Consider the following 19,301-nt stretch of genomic DNA (forward strand, 5'->3'; position numbering starts at 1 on the left):
GAGCAGCAATGCGACTGTTAGGAAAGACTATGGAGAGAGCCCCTGTTCTCAGGAACCACTTGGCTGTGTGTCACCCAGGCGCACTCTGCGTTCCGAATCCCCCCACCCCGGGCGGGCCGCCCTGCCCTGCCCTGCCCTGCCGAAGCCCCTCCGATCTCCTTGAGGTAACTGGTCCTCTTTCTCCTCGGGAACCACCGTTCCCCATCAGCTGCCTTCCGGGGGAGGGGGGAGCCCGACAGGGCCCCCGAGGGTGGCCCCCAGGGTCCTGCCATCACCCTGGCCGGCGTGCGCCCCGCCGAGGGGGAGGGCGGGCTCGCGCCCCGTTGGCCACCACGCGGCGGGAACTCGAGGCCCCATTGGCCGCACCGGAGGGCGTGCGGGGACTCGTGCGCCAACGGTCCGGGCCTCGGCGGCCGGGCGCTGGCAGGAGGGGGCAGGGCGCAGCGAAGGCCCAGGGGGATCGAGAACGGTGGGAGAGCCAGGCTCGGCGGGGCGAGGCCCAGGGCCCGGGCGGGCGATGGAGGAGGCGCTGCTGTCCACCCCCATCAACCCCAACAACTTCCCCGCCAAGCTGTGGCGGCTGGTGAACAGCCCTCGGTACCGCTCCATCCGCTGGGACGGCCGCGGCGAGGGCCTGCTCATCGACCAGCCGCTCTTCGAGGCCGAGCTGCTGAGCCCGCCGGGCCCGGGGGCCGGGGGCGCGGGGGGCGCCGGGAGCAGCGGCGGGGGCGGCGGCAGCGGCGTCGGGGCGGCCGGGGCCGAGCCCGAGCTCTTCAAAACCACCAACTTCACCAGCTTCATCCGCCAGCTCAACCTCTACGGCTTCCGCAAGGTGGTGCTGGGCGGGCCGGGGGCGGCGGGGCCCGGGTCAGGGCCTGGGGCTGGCGGGCCGGCGGGCGACGGGCCACTCCACCACTTCCACAGCCCGCACTTCCGTCGCGACCAGCCTCAGCTGCTCGTTCACCTCAAGAGGCTCACCAGCGCCAACAAGGCCAAGCTGGCGGCCGGACTGGAGGTGCCCTGTCGCCCGCCGAACCGCTTCCAGCGGCTCCTCATCACGTCAGCCTCCGCCTCCGCCTCCGCCTCCACCTCCCCGCTGCAGCATCAGGACCCGCCGCCCCAGCCCGCCGCCGGGCCCCGGCCCGAGCAGCACGGTGAGTGTGTGCCACCTGGATCCTGGCTCTCCGTCATGCACGTGGGCGGCGGCGGGAGCATGCACCATTTCTGCACAACCCCAGGACTAGGTCACATCACCTGCACCATCCTCACCTAGCACCTGCCCTTTCTCTGGCAAGAGCCCATAAGCATTCCCAGGTCTGTGTCTAGCTGCAATCAGGACGTAGGCTTTAAGGCTTGCTTTCTACGCTTCTCCAAGAGAGTGACCCCCAAGAGTTAACCTTCTTCCAAACCTCTTAGCCATTTACCTCTGCCTCGTCTCTCCACTGTGATCATAGAATAAGCAGTCCTTCATCGAAGCACCAGGTGGGAAGGGCCTCTATTGTCCGGCCGTCAGAACCGGCAATCTACGGGTTCCGGTACGAAGGAACAAAGTCACTGCCCAGAAAACCTAAGGAATTAACCCAACCCAGGGAAAGGAAAACAGGTCCCTCGAGTGGAAATGTATGCCTGAAGGGACATGCCACTTTTCACCAATGAACACATTTAAGAAATCATTGAAATATTATCGATCTAAGGGGCAAGCTTTGCTCCTGTGTAGAATCAATTCACTAATACTTCCATCACAGCTAGTTAGAGCTTAATGCCTGGCTTGAGATGTTCCTGGTGGGCAAACATAAAGCAAATCGCTAAAGACAAAACAAAACAAAAACTAGAGGTCAAGATTTAGTTTAACAGGATTTTAGAAAGCGCCCATTTATACTCCATTGATATTTCCCCCTTCCTGGTCATTCAGGATGGGGGAGGCTGTGTGAATATTTAGTGAAAACTTCAGAAACCTTTGGTCACGCTTATTTCATGGACGTAATTTGAGGTGCCTCTCTGCACTCCTACACGCAGGTGAGGGTGGCCATGTTCTCTGCTCTGTATGGAGACCACAATAGACAGCTGTACCAAGGAAGCACAGGCCCTAATCGGGATTCGGAATTCTTTTTTATATTTTTTTTTCCACCTTCAGATAGAAGAGAAATAGAAACATCTTCAGACTGTTAGCATGGTTGAGCATAAAGAAGTCTGGGTTATTTCTGAGGCATGGAAAAAATGTAAATGTGCAAATAACACTGTGGTCCCTTTAATCTAGCCCCAGCACTGAAGCGATACTGCATTTGGAATTTGGAAGATAAGAGCCTAGGTTTTCTGTCTGTGGAGTTTAGAAGATAAGGAACTAGGTTAGAGTTCTAGTGACCTGCTGAGGAAATAACAGTGGCATGGGAATGTTCTAAAGGAGTTCTAAAGGAAAAGGGAGCTGCCCCCATGCGGTCCTTGATTTAGCTGAGGATTTGTGTGGAGAAAGAAGTGGAGTCAGCCCTGTGGAATACGTTTTGAGGAAACGCCAGCTCGGGTTGTTTGGTTTTCACGGCTCATTGCTGGAGGACATAAGGAGAGAGGACAAGGACATGACATCTTAGGCGAGCTCTTTTAATCTTGTCCCTCACCTGTCTTAAACCATGTGTTCTTTTTGTTGGTGTTTAAAATGACACGTATTTACTTCCTTGTGTATACTTGCACACGCATGCTCTTGACGTATGGCGTGTGTGTGGAGGTCAAAGGACAAGTTGTCATGGGTCTGTTCTCTTCTACTGGGGTTTAGACTCAAGCCATCAGGCTTGGTGGCAGGCACCTTTACCGAGGGAGCCCTTTTTCTATTATTTTATTATATTTTCCTGGTTGGATTCATAAGGCCAGTGTCCAACTTATTTAAGCATTTTAAAGATTACTCGTTGAAAAAAATGATGCTTTTTCAGTGTGTGGGGTGTGTGGGGTGTGTGGGTGTGTGGGTGTGTGGGTGTGTGGGGCGTGTGGGTGTGTGGGGTGTGTGGGTGTGTGGGTGTGTGGGGTGTGTGGATGTGTGGGTGTGTTTTCAGGTACCTCCTGTTCTCTCCCTGGTGTACAGAAGGGTGGCAGCCATTGCCTGTATTTAGTGCAGGAGACAGTGGTGTGGCTGCCTCAGGTGTGATGTAGTTCTTCTGCAGTCCCGGGAATACTGTTGCAGTCTGTCTCCTTCCAGGCACTTCTGTTGTTCCCCACCCCTTTTTTCTTGGACGTTTTAATTTTAGGGTACAAGGTCTTGGTGTGTAGTCCAGGTTGACTTTGTATTCTTCTCAACTCAACCTCCCCAAAGCTGGGGTTATAGGCATGGGCCACCCTGCCAGGCTTCCCACACCCAGTTTTTATTCTATAGAACTTGCCTCAGTTATATGACTGCTGCTTCCTGCCTTCCAAATCCTCCTTAGTTGTAAAATGGTCTATTTTAGGACCTAGTCTTCTAATTAGATCCACTAAGTCAAAAATATACTTGATAAAAGTGTGAAGATTTTTGTGGGTTTTTTTTTTTCCCCTTTTTGGTTAAGCCCATTTATGTATTTTGTTTTCATTGGCAATATAATATTTGTTATACTGGTCAAAATGAAGTTGAAAGGAGTTGATACTCTTGTGTGGACACAACAAGTTTTCGATAAGCAAATTTTGGGATTCTTGGAGGATGGAAATGGTTAGTTTGGTTTCATTTCCATAAAAGGAATAGAATCTTGGCTGGGCAGTGGTGGCACATGCCTTTAATCCCAGCACTCAGGAGGCAGAGCAAGGTGGATCTCTGTGAGTTCGAGGTCAGCCTGGTCTACAAAGTGAGTTCCAGGAGAAACCCTATCTCGAAAAACCAAACCAAAAAAAAAAAAAAATAGAATCTTTAAAAAAAAAATCAAAACAATCCATCATGCCCCACATTTCCAGAATTCTGAGTTCAAATATTGCCAAATAAACCTTAAAGATGTTCTGAAGAAATGAACATGAACTAATCATGTCTTCATTCTTTAAGAAACAAGTTGAAGTATGACCTTTCCCCACCCCACCCCACAACTGATTTGGGGGCTATTTTTGTGAATACTTTGAAATTTTCATCATTTTGTATTTTGATCATATTCATCCCTCACTCCTTCCCCTCTTTCCAGATCCACTCCCGCCAACTTCATGTCCTCACATAGATCTGAGTCTAGTTTATACTGCCCATGGACTGGTGGGTGTGGGTCATCCACTGGAGCATGGCTGACCATTAGGGGCCACACCCTTCAAGAAAACCGACTCTCCTTTCCCCAGAAGCCATCAACTGTCAATAGTGAGGAATGACCTTCTAATCCTGGCAATATTTTTATATTATCAGCATCTAAAATTGGTAATGGCCCATCACTCAGAGTTTATCACCAGAGAAGCAGAATTTATTTATTTATTTATTTATTTATTTGTTTTCGAGACAGGGTTTCTCTGTGTAGCCCTGGCTGTCCTGGAACTGGCTCTGTAGACCAGGCTGTCCTGGAACTCACAGAGACCCACCTGCCTCTGCCTCTTGAGTGCTGGGATTAAAGGTGTCTGTCACCACCACCTGGCCAGAATTTATTTTTTAATTCAGATTTAAACTACATTTTTGGAACCCAATTAGAGATTTAGCAGCTTAGCCCTGAAAAGTCTGGAAGGTTTAGTGAGCTCAGGTAACATGTAGTTTGGGCATGTGAAACATGCCAGGAGAAATCAAATAGGGGGTGGGGGTAGGTGAGATGCTCAGAAACACCTGTTGTGAAAAGTACCAGTTTCTTTAGGAAAACCAGAATCCTTAGTGGTGAGTTTAAGGCAATGTGAATATAAGAAACTGGTAGGCAAACAACATCATAAAAGCTGCTCAGAGGAAAACTTGGGGTTTTGGGTTTTGTTTTGACAGTACTGATGATCAAACCCAGAGCTTCACACATTCTAGGCAAGTTATCACTGTGCCATATCCCCAGCCAAGAAAATTGTTTAAAAGATCTGTCATTTGAATATTTTCAGTCTTCTAAAGTAGGGTTTTTTTTTTCCTTCATTAGATAGAGTGCTTGATTTCCTAGGCTCTAGAATTTGTGTTGTTAGTATTCATGCATGTATTTGTTTATTCTTCGTGTTAATCTTTATTTGCTAAGTAAATTAATTGCCATGGAAATAGAACAGGAGATGTGTAATGTGTTGAATGGTTTATAATTTGATTATTTGAATGGGCAGATATTTAAGTGACATCTTTCAACATGTAGCTTAGCACTGAAATCATGCATAAATTAAGTTTCGCCTCTCTTTAATAAAGGTTAGCTCAATAAAGTAAATTGCTTAATCAGATTAATTTAAGAAAGCATGTTGAAAGGAAACTGTGGGCTGGACTGTGGTGACACACACCTTTAATCCCACCACTTGGGAGGCAGAGCCAGGTGGATCTCTTGTGAGTTCGAGGCCAACCTGGTCTACAGAGCAAGATCCAGGACAGGCACCAAAATAACATGAAAAAACCCTGTCTCAAAAAAAAAAAAAAAGAAAGATAAGAAAAGAAAAGAAAAAAGAAAGGAAATTGTGAACCACATACATAATCAATAGGTAATATTCTCCTTCTGAATAAATTAGTTGTTTTTTTTTATATTCAAGAATTACAATCTATAAAGTAAATCCAGGCTATAATGTTTATATGTTTGCTCATTACATACTTTTGTCCTTTTCCTCTCACTTTTTATCTAGTTAGATAAGAAAAAATAAATGCTTGTGTCAGACTCTCTGAGATTAGCCATCTGAAGTTTCAATCAGTGTTCCTGTGATGCATGTGGGAGTCAAGTGTTTGAAGGCCACTGATATCTGGGAAAGGTCTCTCTGTTAGAGACTAAAGAAAAGGAAAATGCAGGGCTTGCACTATAGTCCAGTGGGTCAAGTGCTTTCCTAGCATATGCAAGTCATATGCAAAGGGTTTGATCCCCAGACCTGAAACGAGAGAAAAACTCAGCAAAGATGCTTGCTTGCTTGATTACTTGAGAAGATGAAAGACTTGGAGCCTGACTTTCCTGCAAGGATGTGTTGTTGTTAGGCAGAGTGAGATGGTACATGCCTTTGGTCTTGGCACTCAGTTGGCTGAGGCAAGAGAATGCTTAAGCACTTCACTTAAACCTGGCCTGTGTAGTGAGTAATCAGGCCAGGTCAGGGCGATATAGCAAGACTGTCTCCAGAAATGAACTACATAAATAAATATAAAGTAAAGAAAACAAGGGACCATTGAGGCAGCTCGGTGAGTCAAGGTGCTTGCTGGATTTGATCTCCCATAATCCACTTGGCGGAGGGGAGAACTAACTCCTGGAAATTGTCCCGACAGCCACACACATGCTGTGGCAGGCATGCTCAAACAATAAGTAAATAATTAATCATTGCAATAAAGAAATAAACATAAAAGTAATTGAGAGGGGGCAAAGGGCATAATATCTCTTTGTGTCTCATGTTATGAATTCATATTTGTTCTGAAAATTTCTTTTATATGTGTAGTAGAGTAATACTTCCTTACTTATTAAAGTTCCTGAATGTCTTGAAAGAATGCATGGAAAACTTTGGATTTAATTTAAACGTCAGCCACTTTACCTTTATGACAGTCAAGTTGGGAATCATCAAGAGTTGGTTATTCTTTCAGCACCGTGTTCTTTTTTTTTTTTTTTTTTTTTGGTTTTTCGAGACAGGGTTTCTCTGTGTAGCTTTGCGCCTTTCCTGGAGCTCACTTGGTAGCCCAGGCTGGCCTTGAACTCAGAGATCCGCCTGGCTCTGCCTCCCGAGTGCTGGGATTAAAGGCGTGCGCCACCAACGCCCGGCTCAGCACCGTGTTCTGAATTTGGTTTTGCTAAATTCAAAGTTCTGTCGTGTTAAAAATAGCTGATAGGTGAACGGCTGTGTAGTTTTGATCTTTGGTTACTGTTAGATGGTGTGTTGTAAAGTTTGTAAATGTCTTCTTCCTCTTTTATGCAGGACCAGTGGCTGTAGGACAATTTCACCGGTCATTCCGGCGAGATAATTTGTCTCCTTATTCCTACGTATCAACTTCATCCCACAACCACAGCACCTTCCCTCTGAAAGGTTTAGATCGAACCCCAATTCCTTCTAGAACATGGCAGAACTCCCTTGGAATGCACCCTGGACAAGTGGAGACATCTCCCACTTTTTCAGATAAAGGGGTTCCATTTCCTGTACTGCAGAGATTTCCAACTGAGGTTACTTATACGCTGCAGCCCAGCGCCACATCTGTACACGTTCAACAAGGTCCTCAAACAATGGTCAGCTCCTCCCAAAAATATAGTAACTACACGCCCTCGGCGCAGTACTCCCAAGCCTACTATCCAACAGGTAGGAGACATTCGAGTTCACTGGCTTCTATAAAGGTAGAACATTTATATTTTTATAGCATTTTAATCTTTGTGTGCTTATCAAATAGGAATATGCATTTAAAAGTGTCAGTGACTTTTTCACCAGACATATTTTTAAACACTATGTAATGATTAGGGGCTGGGGAGATGGATGGCTCAGTGGTGAAGGGAGTGTACTGTTCTTGCAGAGGACCCTGGCACCCATAACTGCCTGTAACTTCAGCTCCAGGTGACCCAGTGCCCTGGCCTTCACTAGCATCTGCACTCACGTGTGCATATATCACCCCCATAGACACCTAATTAAAATACATTTTACATATATAATACATGTATAAAGTTTCATCTGTTCTTAAGGATTTTGAAAATCTATTACCACATAAAAGTGTGTATTTTCAGTGACATGAAAATTCTATATCCTCAAAGTGTATTCTAGATCTGAAATTAAGATTTAGTGCCCTGGGAGGCTGGAGAGAGGGCTCAGAGGTTAAGAGCACTGGCTGATTTTCCAGAGGACCCAGGTTCAACTCCCAGCACCCACATGGCAGCTCACACCTGTCTGTAACTGCAGTTCCAGGGGATCCGGCACTCAGACAGGCAAAACACCAATGCACATAAAAGAGAGAGAGAGAGAGAGAGAGAGAGATTTGGTGCTGTGGGACCTTACTTCTATTCTACCATTGTTGGAATGCTTACTTCAGTTTGGTTTTTTTTTTTTTTTTTTTTTTTTTTTTTGGTTTTTCGAGACAGGGTTTCTCTGTGTAGCTTTGGAGCCTGTCCTGGACTAGCTCTGTAGACCAGGCTGGCCTCGAACTCACAGAGATCCACCTGCCTCTGCCTCCCGAGTGCTGGGATTACAGGCGTGCGCCACCACTGCCCGGCCGCTTCAATTTGTTTTTAAGATATAGTTTTTATTTCACAAATGAGATTACCTCATCAAATCATTTTAGTATTTCAGTAATGAAGCGTAATAAGAACACATACTCGTTGAAAATTAAATCCTTAAAGTGTGATGAATAGTAGAACCCTGCGCTAGTCATCCCAACCAACTAAGAACTGAGGAGTGACCGACAGACTGACGACAGCTGGAGCTGTAACTTCAGCCAAGGCCATGAGGACAGGCTGGTCCATCCCAAGACACTGGGACCCTTCCTGCAGTTACCGTTGCTTTAGTATTTTCAAATACCTTTTTGCAAGGTAGTATTATTTCCTTCAAATTACATTCTATTTTGTGTTTCATCATGTGTAGTTCAGTGTTTTGACACCAAGACAAAATTCACCGTCAATAACCACACAGTACAGTTACATACAAACAATTAGAAAAATTCTCATAATGTTTTAAGTAGGTTTGTAATTGTGTGTGGGTATCATTCATAACTAGCCTTGGCTATATGTGGCCTGTGACCATGGGTTGGACGAGCCTGCACGGAGAGGTAATAGACAGGAGACAAGGGTCAAAGCTTTTGGAGAAGACCAGAAAAAGGAGGAAGGGGACATTTCTTTCCTTTATGAATTAAGAATCTAGGAGCATTGATTTTTGTCAGTTGTGCAGATCTAGAAAGAATCACTGAAAGGGGTTTTGCTAGGCCACTCTCCCAGGGAAGATTGAACAAATTAAGAGAAAGGAGAATATTAACTAGAAAAGGAATTAAATAATCAGTTGACATTTAAAATTGTAAATGTGGTAACTCTTCTGTTTGTGATATTATTGTTTTCTGATTGTTAACATCTAAATATGTAGTTTTTCTATTGACTCATTGCATTTTACCTAATATAAATTTCAAAGGTATCAGTGATACTTTCACTAAATGTCCAAGTTGAATTCAATTGTGGATGTTTAGAGCTACTACTCCCCTGATGATGGAGCTGAGAATGAAAAGGAGAGTGAAAATATTTTAATTGTTTTGTCTGTTAGTAAAAGCTGAAAGATTCATATAGTCTGAGAAGAAACTAGAGTTTCTTTTTTTTTTTTTTGCTCATTAGAAGTTTTTAAAATTGACAGCCTTATATAGAAAATGATTAAGCTCTAATATTTTTCCAGATTTGCAGCTACTTTTTGTTTGTTTGTTTGAGACAGGGTTTCTCTGTTGTAGTTTTGGTGCCTGTCTGGATCTCGCTCTGTAGACTAGGCTGGCCTTGAAGTCACAGAGATTCGCCTGCCTTTGCCTACCAAGTGCTGGGATTAAAGGTGTGCGCCACCACCGCCCGGCACAGCTACCTCTTTGAAGAAAAAAAAAATCTATGCAATCTTTAAAAGTAGAAGATGGCTAAATTCATGTTTATAAGTTATCTATCTTAAATATAGCAACAAATAGGTTTTTGTTACTGGTGCATTTAATCCAATATTTTTTTTTCTTTTAAAGATGTGATTTATTTACTTTTTAGCTATAATATCTTTAGCAACTAGATCATATCCTGACTTTATTAATGTACTTATAAACATGAATGAACTCGTTCTTACACACCCACTGATGTATAAATTTATTTTAATAAACAAATCAGGCATTGCTAGCTAAGTTATTTTGGCTGCATTCTATATATGTATAACATATGTATAGGTAGGTAGATGACAGACACACAAACAAACACAGATTCTCTGTCATATATATTGTTCAATATATATATTTTTGAGACCATATCTCTCTATATAGTCCTGGCTGTCCTAGAACTCACTGTGTAGAATAGGCTGGCCTTGAACTCACAGAGATCTGCTTGCCTCTACCTCCCAAGTGACTAAAGGTGTGTACCACCACTGCCCGACTATAAACTTTCCTGTTCTTAAAACACTAAAGACTCAAAAGTTTCTTGTGGGTCTGCAGACAGATCTCAACAGTTAAGAGCATTGGCTGCTCTTGAAGAGGACTTGGGTTCAGTTCCTAGAACCCACATGGTGGTTCACAACTGTTTGTAACTCCAGTTCCAGGGGTTCTGACACCCTCTTCTGACCTCCACAGGTACCAAGCATGCACATAGTACACACACATACATGCAGGCAAAATATTCATACATATTACAATAAGTAAACCCAAAAGAAAAGCTTCTCGGGAGTTAAAATTTGGACTGTGCAGGGAAATGTGGACATGTACCCTGATGGTTCCAATTTGGAGTTTTGGAGGCATTTTTCTATTAGACATGGTGGCTTGAGTGTTATATTCCTGCAACCTTGAGGAACAAATGAATATAATAAGGAAGTTTTTTAAATTGGAAAATGTACTTGGAGTTCTAAGCAATCTTCATTAAAACTCCTACTTCTGCATTCTATGAGAACCACTTACATATTACTTGTTAGAAAATGTTACAAGTAGTTAATACTATTCATTCTTTGGAGAAATAGTATTTGTTAAATTATTGATTTGGGGTGTTATTAAAAATACTTTCTTTTCGGCTGTGTGGTAGTGGTGCACTCCTTTAATCCCAGCACTTGGAAAGCAGAGGCAGGCGGATCTCTGTGAGTTTGAGACCAGCCTGGGCTACAGAGTAGTTTCAGGGCAGCCAGGGCTATATAGTGAGACTCTATTTCAAAATGAATGAATGAATGAATGAATGAATGAACAAGCAAACAAACAAAATAATTAGGGTTGAAAATATACTTGGATGCTGGATGCTGGGTGGTGGTGGCACACGCCTTTAATCCCAGCACTCAGGAGGCAGAGGCAGGTAGATCTCTGTGAGTTCGAGGTCAGCCTGGTCTACAGAGCAACTTCCAGGACAGGCGCAAAGCTACACAGAAAATCCCTGTCTCGAAAAACCAACCAAACAAACAAAATACACCTGGATTTGACCTCTTTACATAGTATATCTACTAAAATTTCATAAATGATTAATTTCTATAGTAAAGCCAAATCCAGGAACTGAAAACAAAAAAAATGCCATCAGGCTGACTAACAAAATGATCATCAGAATCTCTTTTTATATTTGTCCCTCATTTGAAGCACTAACCCATCGTAAGTTGAAGGTATACTAAAATATATTTGATTCAGCTAACATTCAGAACTTTCAGAGTTTAGTAGTAGGGCATTCTAGGGTACCGGATGTTGGGAGCTGGGGCTCACTGTTGCTGCCCCATGATCTCAGGAGTGATGAGCTGTGGAACAGATAAGGTCAGTGTGGTTTACACTGAATGCATTATCACCTTTACACCATTGTAAAGTTGAAAGATTATGAAGGGCTGTATTCCCAGGGGGGTTTTTCTTCACCAGGAATGAGATATTAGAGCTTTAGTTGCTATAGTAACTTAATCTTGAAACTGAGTGTATTATTAAATCTAGTGTTTCTTCTGAGCATTTATATGACTGGACATTCTCTCACTATTAACACTGTGCTGCCCTGGAGTAGATTCAAATCTGAAATGATATATGTTTAAATTATTTCCATAGAGCTGGGCGGTGGTGGCGCACGCCTTTAGTCCTAGCATTCCAGAGGCAGAGGCAGGCGGATCTCTGTGAGTTGGAGCCCAGCCTGGTCTACAAAGTGAGATCTAGGACAGCCAGGGCTGTTACACAGAGAAACCCTGTCTCGAAAAAGAAAACAAAACAAAAAAGATATTTCCATAGGATAAAGTGCAAATGTGTTTGCCTCACCTACAGTGAGGGCAAAGGTTTTCATAATCTGAATGTTTATTACTGAGAAATTGTAAAATGCCTTCTACTCTTATGTTTGCATGTGAAGTGAATTCTAGTTTGTTATTTACATCTTTTCTTTTTGTTTTTGGTTTTGTTTTTTTTTTTTCCCGAGACAGGGTTTCTCTTTGTAGTCTTGGCTGTCTTGTAACTCACTTTGTAGACCAAACTGGCCTCAAACTCACTGAGATCCCCCTGTCTCTGCCTCTTGAGTGCTAGGATTAAAAGTGTGTGCCACCATCCCCCAGACTACACTTTTTCTTATACGGGAAGCTGAATGTCTTAAGTGAGCACTGCCTTGAGAAAGACAAAGCAAGATCTTTCTACAGAAGAGTGTATCTTAGGACACAGGGATAATTTGGTTTCATAATGATATTGTTGGGGAGAGTATTTTAAGGTGTGTTACTTTTGTTTATGTTGCATTTGTTTAACTCTATGAAGCTGTGTTACTGTGATGGTCTAATAAAGAACTGAACGGCCAATAGCTGGTCAGGAGAGGGAGAGGTGGGGCTGGCAGGCAGAGAGGACCAATAGAAGGAGAAATCTGGATGGAAGGAAGAGAGAAGTAACCAGAGAAGGAGGAGGACTCCAGGGGTCAGCCACCTAGCTACACAGCAAGTCATGGAGTAAGGAACAAAGGTATACAGGAACAGAAAAGGATAAAAGCCCAGAGGCAAAAGATAAACTGGATAATTTAAAGTTAAGGAAAGCTAGCTAGAAATAAGCCAAGCTAAGGCCAGGCGGGGCATTTATAAATAATAATAAGCCTCCATGTGTGATTTATTTGGGAGCTGGGTGGTGGGCCTCCAAAAGAGCAGAAAATAACAACATGTTGCTGCTTTCATGATGCACAGTACATTAATTTTTCAAAACTAAGCACAAACTTGGATTTTGGCACCTAGCTATTCCTATTCCACATACTTGCCAATACCACAGTCTGTTCTATTAGTTGACTGTGCAGAGTGGGCTGCCTGGTAAGCAGGAGTCTTTGGAGAGGGCAGCTTCACAGGCTCTCCTTCCTGTTGTTCCTCATCTCTTACTGGACACACGAATAGCACTTCATGGTTTGCTGTGTTCTTACATACAACAATCAGCTGTCACCTCTCTATTATAATGACATTCTCTGAGCTATATTGTACTTTTATTTCTCCAACAAATTTATTTTAGAGAACATTTTAACATTCAAAATATTTAGACAGTAGAGTCATACTACTGAAATATTAGAAAAATAAATGTAATCTTTGCATTGGTTTATTTATAATGAAGCATTGCTTTTCAGTACAATTTGGAAACAATAACCTGCAGCTCTTGACTAGGTCTTTTCTGCCACTAGGGGGCTAGGTTTTCCTTAGTAATAAATGGAGGGAGAAGTCCTTTCTTCCGTTTTGACCCTCCTGCAGGTCCTCCATAGTTAGCTATTTATGGATGCACTTTATTTCCAAGCATCTTTATTCTCTCAAGTATAGGAGAAAATGAGTTCATGCTGGAACATCCAGCCTTGTTACTGTTGGCAAATTTCTTACTATCTCTGAGTTTTAGTTACTTACTTTTTAAAGTAATGTTAGTCTGATTGGTATGATAAAAATGCATATGAAGCACCCACCATTGTGTCTGAAGCATGGTAGGCACTCAAAACATGTCATCAGCTGTTTGCCCCAAAGGTGTGATGATGTAACTGGTTCTCATTCATTCTGGAGAGACTCTCTAGAAAAGAGCTCAGTCTAGTAAACTGACTGGACACCTTTAAGTTACCTGTTCCAGTGCAAAGAGTTTGACCTGTTCATGTCTTAACCATAAAGAAAAGGTTTGCAAAATAGAGTTTTGAGTTTGTTACCTAGCACTACACATTTTTTATTAAAATATTGGCTGCTGACATTTATTGATTGCTGTCATTACTAGTCTGAGTGTTCTGTGTATGCTAGTTCGTTATGTTGTTCCTCGAAACACCATGCTAGCAGGTTCTGCTGTGTCCGTGTTTTAATAGAATGCAAACACTGAGACCGGAAGTGATTATGTTCAGATTTATAAAATACCTAATCATGGAGCCAGGCTACAGAACCAGGCAGGCTGAATCCAGGATCCTCATTCCTAACCGCTTGTCTAAATGGCCAAAACTATGTTTTGCATGTTTTTCTATTAAACACATCATTTATGGGTAGATTAGAGAATATATTTATTTCTTTTACTTTGAAAGCACTTCCCTCTCCAAATAGTTGTTAAAATGATGAAGCAATTATTTAGGAACTACAAATAATGGTTTGCTGGCTTTAGTGAAATGAAATTACTTTCAGTAATAACAAACGTTTGGGTAGAAAAGTAACCATGCTTAAGCTCTAAAGAATTACTTAGTGGCTGGGGATGGGGTGTGGTTAGTAGATGCCTGCCTCCTGTACATAGAGCCCTAGGCTTGATTCCCTGGGCTTGCATAAACTAGGTAAGGTAGCTCACACCTGTAATCCAGCACTTGAAAGGTGGAGGCAGGAGGGTCATGAGTTCATGGTCATCTTCAGCTACAGAGTGAGTTTTTGGCCAGCCTGGGCTGCATGAGACCCTGTCTCAAAACAACAACAAAAAAGAAATTACAAAAATTGATAGAAACTTTTACAATTTTATTACAGCCAGGTATAGGTACATACATTTATAAGCCCAGCTCAAGAGGAAGAGAGCTAAGAGGATCCCGGGAGGTCACGGTCAGCCAGGGAGATACATCAAGATCTTGTCTCAAAAACCAATAGATAAAACATTTCAATTTATGATATAACTATGTTTTTAAAGCAATCAGCAGCACGTGTGTGTGTGTGTGTGTGTGTGTGTGTGTGTGTGTGTGTGTGTGTAACATGAAGTTATTTGCATGCTGTTTTCTTTGGCTGATGCCTCGTTCGTTTGTATTTGAATCTGTTCCAGCTGTGCTGCAGTGCTGTTCTCCTTCCACTCACATGGACGCCCTGAGTAGCTGTGTCACCCCTACCGCCTCTTCCTACGCACACTGTAACTACTTCCAGGTAAGATGCTTGCACACTGTAACTACTTCCAGGTAAGATGCTTGCACACTGTAACTACTTCCAGGTAAGATCCTTGCACACACTGTGCTTGGCAATACTATTAATTTGACAGATTTTCCAAGTAGAAGCCAGAAATAGGCTGGGTTTGTGGGCAGAGTGTTGATGTGAATGAGGCCTGAGTGTTATTCTTGGCTAGCATGGTCCAGTGTAGGCACCATTAGCTTCATGTAGCCTTTTTGTTTCTGGGCTTTCCTTTTTTTGAGACAGGGTCTTGCTATATAAGCAAAACTGGTCTTAAATTCATGATCCTTATGTCTCCACCTTAATGTTGGACCACAGATGTGTATACCACGAAGCCCAGCTCACATGTGACCTTTTAACTTTAAATTACTGGGTTAGGAATTTAGACCAGTAGTAGAGCACTTGCTTGTCATGCACAGGGGCCTGGGTTTAGTCCTCAGTACTGGGAAAAAATGAAAATGTAAAACTTTCCGTAGTCACACTTGATTCCATTTATTGGGTAGTCTTGTGGTTAGTGGCCATGAAACTGCAGCAGAAAAATGCAGTGCTCACATCACTGCTGACAACTGCCTTGTATTGTGCCGTTCTAGGCTCTTTCAGAATAAGAGGAATACCAGAGAAACCCAGGGTATCCAAAATGAGAAATTTAATCGCTGGCCCCTTCAGCCTTAGCATGCATGTTATGAACACCATACTTCAAATGTCTTGTCAGTATTTCTTAGGAAACAGCTGCTTTGATATAAATGGTTTATATTGATGTTTTTTAGAATAAGAACAGATTGTATACTGCATTTAGTGCTATAATTCTTAAAGTGGAATTGTGTGTTTGCCCAGATAATGATCTAGCTAAGATAGGTTTGCTTCTAAGAGAATTTTTGTGCACGTGCACACACGCACCCGTGTGTGTGTGTGTGTGTGTGTGTGTGTGTGTGTGTGTGTGTGTGTGTGTGTTGCAGTGCCGGGGATTGAACCAGGACTTCACATGTTAGGCAAACACTACTACCAGCCCAAGAGAATATTTCGTTAGTGGCACTACGGTATACCAAAAGACATTTTATTTTTATTCTTTATAGAAAACATGGCAAGTAGATAATCAGGTTATTTTTTGAAGAATATAGAGTCTGATAAAGGTGAATTAGCTAACTTTGTCTTCTTTCTTTCTTTCTTTCTTTCTTTCTTTCTTTCTTTCTTTCTTTCTTTCTTTCTTCCTTCCTTCCTTCCTTCCTTCCTTCCTTCCTTCCTTCCTTCTTCCTTTCTTCCTTTCTTTCTTTCTTTTAAGATAAGGTTTCCATCTATATAGTCTATGCTGTCCTGGAACTGTATGTAGCCCAGGCTAGCTTTGAATTCATGAGAATCACTCATCCTCCTGCATGCTGGGATTACAGGTGTCAGCACATTTGGCTTAAGTTGGCTATTTTGTTTGTTTGTGTTTCTCTGTGTAGCCCTGGCTGTCCTGGATCTCGCTCTGTAGAACAGACTGGCCTCGAATTCACAGAGATCTGCCTGCCTCTGCCTCCTGAGTGCTGGGTTTAAAGGTTTGTGCCACCACTGCCCGGCCTTTAGTTGGCCATTTTTTAAAAAAAGATTTATTTATTTACTTTATGTATGAGTGCTCTATCTGCATGTACAATTTTATGCCAGAAGAGGGCATCAGATCCCATTATAAGTGGTTGTGAGCCACCATGTGGTTGCTGGGAAATGAACTCAGGACTTCTGAAAGAGCAGCCAGTGCTCTTAACCACTGAGCCCTCTCTCCAGCCCCCTAGTTGGCCATTTTTTATGGCCAGTATCGTCAGACATTGTGCCTTAAGCCCATCTTCTTTAGAGGGGTGTACTTAATCCATAACTAGATGCTCTTGTTTGTAAATGTACTCTTTTCTCTAGAGAATGCTAGAAATATACTGATGGTGTTTGTCTTGTTGAAAATTTAAATGTATTATTTGAACATTTTTATAAACATTTCTTGACTGTACACAATGACAATACATGTTAATCTTAGGAAAATGGAAATAGGTATGCATAAGATTAAAAAGTAGAAAAACACAAAGCAATTTAAGATTCCATTGATTTTTTTTTCAATATAGCAAGTACCAGATGTAGTGGCATATGTCTTTAATCCCAGCACTTGGGAGGCAGAAGATCTCTGTGAGTTCAAGGCCAGCCTGGTCTACAGAGTGAGTTCCAGGACAGCCAGGACTGTTACACAGAGAAACCCTGCATAGAAAAGTGAAAACAAAACAAAACAAAAAAATCTATGTGATAAATTTGGTGGCATTGTTGGCACCAGTGAGGGTATGCATGAGAAGTCAGTCTGGGACTGGCCAGCAAGATGTCTCAGCAGGTAACGGGTGCTTGCCACCAAGTTAGACTATGTGAGTTCTATCCCCAAGGCCCTCCTGGGGGAAGGAGATAATAACAGACTCCTACAAGTTGTCTTTCAGCCTCCACATGCACTAGAACGCACACACAAACGCGCGCGCGCGCGCGCGCGCGCGCGTGCACACACACACGTAAATAAAAAATTCTGGAGGAAAAAAGATCAGTTTCTTGCCATGGTTCATAGCAGAAGTCAGGCAAATCTAAGCTTGGACCCTGGCTCTGTCAGCTATTTCAACATCAGTTTTTAGCTAGGCATGGTTCCATGTTCCTGTAATTTCAACACCCAGAAGCATAGAGGCAGGAGGCTTCAAGTTCAAGAACAGCCTGGGCTACATAGTGAGTTCCAGGCTAGCCTGGGCTATGTATCGAGATCCTGTCTCAAAACAAAAAACTAAGCAAGCAAGCAAGCAAACAACCAAACATGATAAGATAGGACCGGTAGGACAGTTCAGTGCAAGCCTGATGACCTGGATTTGAGTCCCAGAGCCCATGTGAAGGTGGAAAGAGAGAGCAGAATCACAGGCTGCCCTCTGATTTTCACATGCATGCTGTGGCACACCCACCACCCACCACAATAATAAATAAATATTTAAATGATTTTATCATTTTGAAATGGAAATCACTGGGCTGTGTAGCTTAGTTGGCAGAGTGCTTGCCTGGGATGCATGAATCCCTAGGTTTGATTAGGACCTTATAAACAGGATGTGAGTCACCTGACTGTAACCTTAGTACAGGTGGAAGTAGGAAGGTCAGAAGTTCAAGGCCATCCTTAATTCTTTAGGAAGTTTGAGGCCAGCCTTAGATGCCTGCTAAGTCCCTCTCTCAAAAATAAATTAATAAAAACGAATGAAGAGCATCACATTTCATAGGGCTTTTGAGAATTAAATGAAGTAATGTCTGTAAAGCACTTAGCGTATTTAAGAACTCAAATGATGATATTGACTATGATAACTTGATGTTTACACTACTTGAGTTTACATTATTTACTTTAAACATCAACACAATCCTTGTAGTATGTTCAACAATATAAACTCTTACATATTTTAATTATAGCTCTTCTGCATTTCTGTTTATAATCTGAAATAATATGGCATCCATTGAATGTCAAAGCACTACTTATTTATTTACTATTTTTATTTATTTTTTTTTTGTTTTTTTGTTTTTTTTTTGTTTTTTGTTTTTCGAGACAGGGTTTCTCTGTGTAGCTTTGCGCCTTTCCTGGAACTCACTTTGGAGACCAGGCTGGCCTCGAACTCACAGAGATCCGCCTGGCTCTGCCTCCCGAGTGCTGGGATTAAAGGCGTGCGCCACCACCGCCCGGCCTATTTACTATTTTTTTAAAGCTTTATTTCTTTATTATGTATACACTGTTTTGCCTGCATTTATGCCTGCAGGCCAGAAGAGGGCACCAGATCTCATTACAGATGGTTGTGAGCCACCATGGGGTTGCTGGGAATTGAACTCAGGACCTCTGGAGGAACAGCCAGTGCTCTTAACCTCTGAGCCATCTCTTCAGCCCTAAAGCACTATTTATAAGGACATACCTTTAAAAAAATTTTTTGAAACAGGGTCTATCTGTGTAGCCCTGGATGTCCTGAAACTTACTGTGTAGATCAGGCTGGCCTCAAACTTGTGGTGATCTGTCTCTGTTTCCCAAATACCGGGATTCGAAGTGTACTCCATCACACTCTGTTAAGAGAATATATATATATATATATATATATATATATATATATATATATTTTTTTTTTTTTTTGGTTTTTCGAGACAGGGTTTCTCTGTGTAGCTTTGCACCTTTCCTGGAACTCACTTGGTAGCCCAGGCTGGCCTCGAACTCACAGAGATCCGCCTGCCTCTGCCTCCCGAGTGCTGGGATTAAAGGCGTGCGCCACCATTGCCTGGCGAGAATATATCTTGATATAAATCTA

At 42.7% G+C, this 19,301-nt stretch overlaps 1 protein-coding gene across 2 annotated transcripts in view; it reads left to right on the forward strand.

Moving 5' to 3' along the window:
* Positions 1–458: 458 nt before the first annotated feature.
* Hsf5 (heat shock transcription factor 5) overlaps positions 459–19,301 on the forward strand; it is a 37,294-nt gene continuing 18,451 nt past the window's right edge. Inside the window, exons 1-3 of one of the 2 annotated variants that reach the window (XM_076577643.1) lie at positions 464–1,154; positions 6,961–7,335; positions 14,876–14,973. In XM_076577643.1, the coding sequence (XP_076433758.1) occupies positions 518–1,154; positions 6,961–7,335; positions 14,876–14,973 (1,110 nt within the window). In that variant the 5' untranslated portion in view covers positions 464–517. Of the gene's footprint in view, positions 1,155–6,960; positions 7,336–14,875; positions 14,974–19,301 lie in introns of both variants that reach the window. The other variant, XM_076577644.1, reaches the window with a different exon arrangement.

Source organism: Peromyscus maniculatus, chromosome 8 (assembly GCF_049852395.1).
Source record: "Peromyscus maniculatus bairdii isolate BWxNUB_F1_BW_parent chromosome 8, HU_Pman_BW_mat_3.1, whole genome shotgun sequence".
NCBI classification, from domain to species: Eukaryota; Metazoa; Chordata; class Mammalia; order Rodentia; family Cricetidae; genus Peromyscus; species Peromyscus maniculatus.